General features: G+C 42.7%; 1 protein-coding gene across 1 annotated transcript; it reads left to right on the forward strand.

Annotated features, from left to right (window-relative positions):
* Positions 1 to 6221: 6221 nt before the first annotated feature.
* On the forward strand, positions 6222 to 6581 carry LOC106763454 (PRA1 family protein E-like). The gene has a single exon (XM_014647643.1). It carries the CDS (start codon positions 6222 to 6224, stop codon positions 6579 to 6581), a length of 360 nt encoding a protein of 119 aa, XP_014503129.1.
* Positions 6582 to 6901: the final 320 nt, after the last annotated feature.

The raw sequence follows: 6901 nt of genomic DNA on the forward strand, positions 1-6901 counted from the left end.
CAGTTGGTCCTTGAGAGACGACCTAGGGGTCATTCCCTAGCATTATACTGCATTTCTAAATTGCAATCAGATTTGTATGGGCCGCGACACCCATCAACGGGTTTCGCCGACCACACATGAAGCTAGAAGTTCCCAGGTTTGATGGGACTGATCCCATTGGTTGGATCTTCAAAATTTCTCAATTTTTTGACTACCACAATACATCGGAACAGGAACACCTTCAAGTCGCCTCCTTCTATATGGACGGACCAGCCCTTAGTTGGTACCAGTGGTTGTACTGGAACAACCAGATTCAGTCATGGTTTGGGTTTCTTCGTGCCCTGGAAACACGTTTTGCGCCGTCACTCTATGATGAACCTTCTGGTGTTCTATTCAAACTCACACAAAAGGGGACAGTCCAACAATATCTCACAGAGTTTGAACGCCTCGCAAATCGAATAGTGGGTTTACCTGCCCCATTTGCCCTGAATTGTTTAATCTCTAGCTTAACCCCAGAAATCCGCCGCGAGGTTCAAGCCCTCCGTCCCGCCTCTTTGGATCACGCGGCCCAGCTTGCCAAGCTCCAAGAAGACAAGATTGAGGAACGTCGTCGTTCCTTTCGCCCCAAAACCCAACTGCCGACAACCAATTTAAATACTACGTTACCAGTTGCCACTGCGTCACCAGCTCTCCTACCGGCACCCCAACCCCGTGTCAACTTTCACCGCCTCAGTCCAGAAGACATGGCCGCTCATCGGAAAAAGGGTCTTTCCTATAACTACGATGAGATCTTCACCCCGTCCCACCGATGCAAGGGGAAATTTTTTCTTTTCACTACAGAAGACCCCATCGCAGATGACTTCACACCGGAACCTCCCTTGATCCTGGATCTACCTTCTCCAGCGCCAGTTGCTGACGGACACCCTTCTCAGGTCAGCCTCCATGCCTTCACCAGCGATGTTGGTTCATCCACCATACGTCTCCAAGGGCAAATCGGCAACAACCCTATTTCTATTCTCGTTGACGGTGGTAGTGACCACAACTTTATTCAAGACCGGGTAGCCAAATTCCTAGATCTCCCTTCAATCCCATACAACCCATTAACCGTTATGGTTGGCAGCGGCAACCTCCTGCACTGTGACCGCATCTGCCCTGAAGTCGAAATCAAAATTCAGGAGCACATCCTCCAGGTTAATTTCTACATTCTTCCTTTGAGAGGTGCTGATATAGTTTTGGGAGCGCCCTGGCTCAAATCTATTGGGCCTGTTCTCATGGATTATGCCCAATTTACAATCTCCTTTAACCACCAAGGCCAACCCATCTTATAACGGGGCATCAAACACAGTCACACTGACCCAATATCTAGCCCACAACTGAAACGGTGCATCCAAACTAATAGTGCATCTGAACTCTTCGCCATACAAATCATACCCATCCATGAACCTACACCCACAAAATCACCGCTTCCCACCACTTCCCTACCACCTGAAATCACGAACCTTGTTCTCCATTTTGACCACCTCTTCCAATCACCAACATCATTACCACCCTCTCGCCCAACTGACCACCGTATCCACCTCTTACCCAATTCTACACCGGTAAACGTCAAGCCCTACCGTTACCCTCATTCCCAGAAATGCAAACTTGAAAAATAAGTCAAAGAATTGCTCGACAAGGCCATGATCCAACCAAGCAGGAGTTCGTTCTCTTCACCGGTCCTACTAGTTCGCAAGAAGGACGGGTCCTGGCGTTGTTGTGTCGATTACTGGGCACTTAACGCCGTCACTGTTCGTGACCGATTTCCAATGCCTACTATTGATGAGTTGTTGGACGAGCTTGGAGGTGCCACATGGTTTTCCAAACTCGATCTTCGCCAAGGTTTCCATCAAATATTGATGCATCCGGATGATATTGCTAAGACAGCCTTTCGTACTCACCAGGGACATTATGAGTACCGAGTGATGCCCTTTGGGCTCTGCAATGCACCGTCAACGTTCCAAGCTACTATGAATACCCTCCTCGGCCCATTTCTCCGTCGATTTCTTGTTGTATTTTTCGACGATATTCTTGTTTATAGTTCGTCCTTCTCACAACATGTTTCTCATTTGGAACAGGTCTTTCAATGTTTGTTGGAGAACAAGTTCTACCTCAAACTCTCTAAGTGCTTATTTGCCCAAAGACAACTGGAATATCTAGGACATATTATTTCTATTGCAGGGGTTCAACCTGACCCTTCCAAGATACAATCAGTGCTGGCTTGGCCTCCTCCCTCCAATGTCAAGGCTCTCCGTGGGTTTCTCGGCCTTACTGGTTTCTACAGAAAATTTGTCAAAGGCTATGCCAAAATTTCCTTCCCCCTTACGTCTCTACTTCGTAAAGATGTTTTTGTATGGACTCCGGAAGCTCAACACGCATTTGACGATCTCAAGGCAGCCATGACCCGTGCACCAGTTCTTGCCTTGCCGGACTTCTCGGTTCCTTTCACTGTGGATACGGACGCGTCTGGCACAGCTATGGGTGTCGTTTTAATAACGCAATCAGCCAATTGCGTTTTTCAATAAACCATTCAGCCCCAAACTCCTCCATTAATCCACTTACATCCGAGAATTACACGCTATTACTTCGGCTGTCAAGAAATGGCGTCAATATCTGTTGGGATACCCATTTGTTATCAATACAGATCATAAAAGCCTCAAAGAGATTTTGTCCCAGGTTATACAAACTCCAGAACAACAATATTACCTTTCTAAGTTACTAGGGTATGAGTACACAATCCAGTACAAGCCAGGATCTCATAACGTTGTTGCTGATGGTCTCTCTAGACTTCCCGACTCCTCTGGCATGTGTTATACCCTTTCCATGCCTAATTTCATATTTCTAGAGCAGTTGCAACAATCGGTGGAAACTCATCCTGATTATACGTTGCACAATGGGCTGATTTTATTCAAAAATCGTTTATGGTTTAATCCTGATAATACATTCTGACTCAAGCTTATTGATGAATATCACAGTACTCCAATTGGTGGACACATGGGCATAACCAAAACTGTGACTCGATTGTTAGCAAACTTCTACTGGGATGGCCTCCGTAAAGACGTCAAAATTTTCATTCAACAATGCTCTATCTGTCAACAAGTGAAGTCTAGTACACACAAACCAGCTGGTCTTTTGCAACCTTTGCCGATACCTACAGCCATATGGGAAGATTTATCCCTTGATTTTATAACTGGTCTACCATTTTCTCAAGGCTTCACAGTTATCTTGGTAGTGGTCGATCGTTTTTCTAAGGGAGTTCATTTGGGCCCTCTACCACAACACTATTCTGCTTCTAAGGTGGCTCATTTATTCCTTGATATCATCTGCAAATATCATGGCATACCTCGCAGTATTGTCTCTGATCCCGATCCCATTTTTATCAGTAAATTCTGGCGTGAATTATTTCGCTTATGTGGCACTCGCTTACGTATGAGCACATCATACCATCCAGAAATAGATGGCCAAACAGAGGTTTTTAACAGGGTCTTGGAGCAATACCTCCGTTCTTTCGTCCACTCCAATCCTTCTCAATGGTCTAAATATTTAGCTTTGGCGGAATGGTCTTATAACACTTCTACACACTCTTCCACAGGCTATTCTCCTTTCCATATCATTTATGGCAAGCCAGCTCCGTCCATTCCCCATTATTTACTGGGATCATCATTTGTAGAAGCTGTCGATACAGTGTTGACGTCACACCAAAACCTCTTAGCCTAATTACAGAGAAAACTCCTTAAATCCCAGGCCACTATGAAGCATTATGCGGATCTCAAACGACGTGATCTGTCTTATGAGGTAGGTGATTTGGTTTATGTTCGTCTCAGACCATACCGCCAACAATCTCTTTCTGGATCCTCTTATCACAAACTTTCCAAAAGGTTTTATGGTCCTTACAAAATCCTGGCTCGAATTGGTACGGTTGCTTATCAATTAGATTTACCACCTGAGTCCAAAATCCATCCCGTCTTTCATTGTTCTTTGCTGAAACATCACCATGGCCCTGTCCCGGACCCTACTCCACTTCCTTCGGAGGCTTTCAATCAACAACCAATCATTCGCCCTCTGGCAATCTTGGACACTCGAATGGACACCTCAACCGATCCTCCAACCAAAATGGTTCTCGTTCAATGGCTCAGATTATCAGCCGATGATACTAGCTGGGAAGACTGGGAACAACTAAGTTCTGATTATCACTTTGGGGACAAGGTGATTCTTCCAGAGGCGGACATTGATAACAATCAAACCATAGGCCAATTGAATAATGCAAGGCCCAAAAGGATTACCACCACACCAGCCCATTTGAAGGATTATGTCCCATAGAATCTTTCTGTTAGCATATTCTAGAAGAGCCAGGTCATGCTTTCCTTGGCAGCAGAATAATTCAGTTATGCATTTTGGTAGATTGTCTTTTGGCTTTGTAGATTTCCTTACTCACCCAAATCAGGAGATCCTTTGATTGTAACCAACTATGATATGAATATTTCTTGTAATTGGCTATTTATAGCCTTTCGTATGAATGCAAAGAGGGCTGGGAAAATTTCAATCATCTTTGTTTCTTCTCTTATTCTGTTTCAGGGGCTCCCTTAGCCATTAATTAAGGAAGTAAAACCTAACACAACAATTGCTCAGATTTAAAATTAGCAAAATTTCCTATTAATGCTAATTTTCAGAGACGTAACTCTCACTCTAAAAAAATAGATAAGTCAAATTTAAAGAGCCTAATTAATTGTACAAAATTGTCTGCCCTTGGAATTCTAAGTAATACTTGACACATAGACTAAGAGCAAATTAATAGTTTGATAAGCAATCACTACATGGAATTACTCAACACAAGTGGTAGATAACTTATTTGCAAAATTGCTTTAGATATATATAATACGAATTGAAAAAGAAAAAGAGCATAAACATAGAAATCACGAACCTGAAGGAGGTGATTTTTAGAAACGATGAAGATTAGGTTAGAGTGAAAATGAAGATACAGAGAAGTCACCACAACTAATGTTTTTGTGATAAAAATAAAGATTAGGTAAGATGAACATACCACGAAGACGGAAACTCGCCGCCTTGACCTTGCCGCTTCGATCTCGCCTCGACCACGACGCTCAGCCCAAGTAGGGGAAGACACAAAACAAAATAAAACACGAACGAACACACAGCGGGAAAGATCGAGAAAGAGTATGATGAAGGCAAGCCTGCGCAGGGGAAGAAATAAGAGTGCTTAGAAGAAAAGGGATTAAGGCAGAATTGAAAATGAAGGTACGGGAGCTTTTCTAATATTAACGACCGCCGAAAAATTATTTGAAAAATAAAAAAAATATTTTAGGGATGACTTTCATTAGGAAGCGCCAAATTTTTTTTTTTTTTAAAAAAAAAAGGTACCTGCGGGTTTAAGCACAAATCGCCGGAATGTATTGGAGTTTTCCAAAACCGCAAGAAATAATCCCCTCTTAAAATTAATAATTTTTGTAGTGCTACAACTTGTTTTTTTAAAATAAAACATATTAAAGAGAAATTTCTTACAAGAAATTGATTTTCAATACACTAAAATTTGGAAATTTTGTTTTGATTTACGTCAAGTATTTTAATTTATTGCTATCTACCATTCAGAATCTTAGAACCACATATGTTATTGTTACATCTTCATCATGGTGACATGAAACCAACTAGTCTCTAAATAGAAGTTTCTAATAACTCGATTTTGTATTGAACACTGCCCTCAATTACTTAAAAGCAAAAGAAAAAAAAATTGGAGATTTTGAAGGGAAAGTGATGGTTTGGTTAGATCATTATAATATTTTATAGGTTTAAACCCTTTTTTGGTCCCTAAGTTATAAGCTGATGTTCAGTTTAGTCCCCGCTTTTAAAAATGTCAACCTTTGATCCCTAAGTTATAAAAAGTGTTTCAAATCAGTCCCTGCCGTTAAATATCCACTAACGGAGTTAAGTTTTTCTTTCTCTCTCTTCTGCTCCTCTGAATTTCTCTTAACACTATCAGCTTTTTCTTTCTCTCTCTGAATTTCTCTATTTCTCCTATGTTTAAATATATATATTTTTCTCTCTCCTCACTCAAAACTCACCACCACCAAGCCGGCGCCACCAATGCCACTCCACCGACCACCACCACCACATCCTTCATCACCCCTCGGCCATGGCGCGAGTTTCTGGACTTCCCCGCCCTATCCCGTCCCTTCTCCTACGACGATGCCATGATCAGACTCCGAAGAAACCTCAGCTACTTCCGCTACCACTACGTCGCAACACTTATTATCATGTTCCTCAGCCTCCTCTGGCATCCCATCTCTATGATCGTCTTTCTCCTTGTCTTTGTTGCCTGGTTCTACTTCTACTTCTCTCGCCACGGCCCCCTCGTCGTGCTCAACCAAACCCTCGACGATAGAACCGTGCTCTGCGTTTTGGCGGTTATCACTGTCGTCGCGCTAGTTTCTACTCACGTTGGCCTCAACATCTTGTTGTCGTTGATCGTCGCCGTAGTGTTCGTTTGCCTGCACGGTGCGTTTAGGGTTACTCAAGATTTGTTTCTTGAGGAGGAAAGTGGGTTGCTTTAAGTTGTGGGAACTCAGCCTGTCAGAACTAATTATACCCCCATTTGATTACATTCAATTCCGCCAACACCATCGGGTCTTTGAATTTTTCTTTTTCTAGTTTGAGAAGTATAAATGTGCAATTGAGAAGGCATGGCTCAATTTTCGAAGCTGGGTACTTGGTTTTGAAGAGTAGTCACGAATTGCAAGTATGTTGATTTCCTGAGTGGGGATGGGTTTGTTACTGTGTTGGTGGGGAGGCATTGATCAACATTGAATTGGATATTGGAATTCGGTGTGGCTTTATGGATTTCTGTCATAGAGACACGACGATTTTCCAAGGA

The sequence above is a fragment of the Vigna radiata genome, chromosome 6, assembly GCF_000741045.1.
Source record: "Vigna radiata var. radiata cultivar VC1973A chromosome 6, Vradiata_ver6, whole genome shotgun sequence".
In the NCBI taxonomy this organism is placed as follows: Eukaryota; Viridiplantae; Streptophyta; class Magnoliopsida; order Fabales; family Fabaceae; genus Vigna; species Vigna radiata.

What these genes read in the sequence shown, in the direction of transcription:
- LOC106763454 (XM_014647643.1), top strand. Translation starts at nt 6,222, where the DNA reads ATGATCAGACTCCGAAGAAACCTCAGCTACTTCCGCTACCACTACGTC.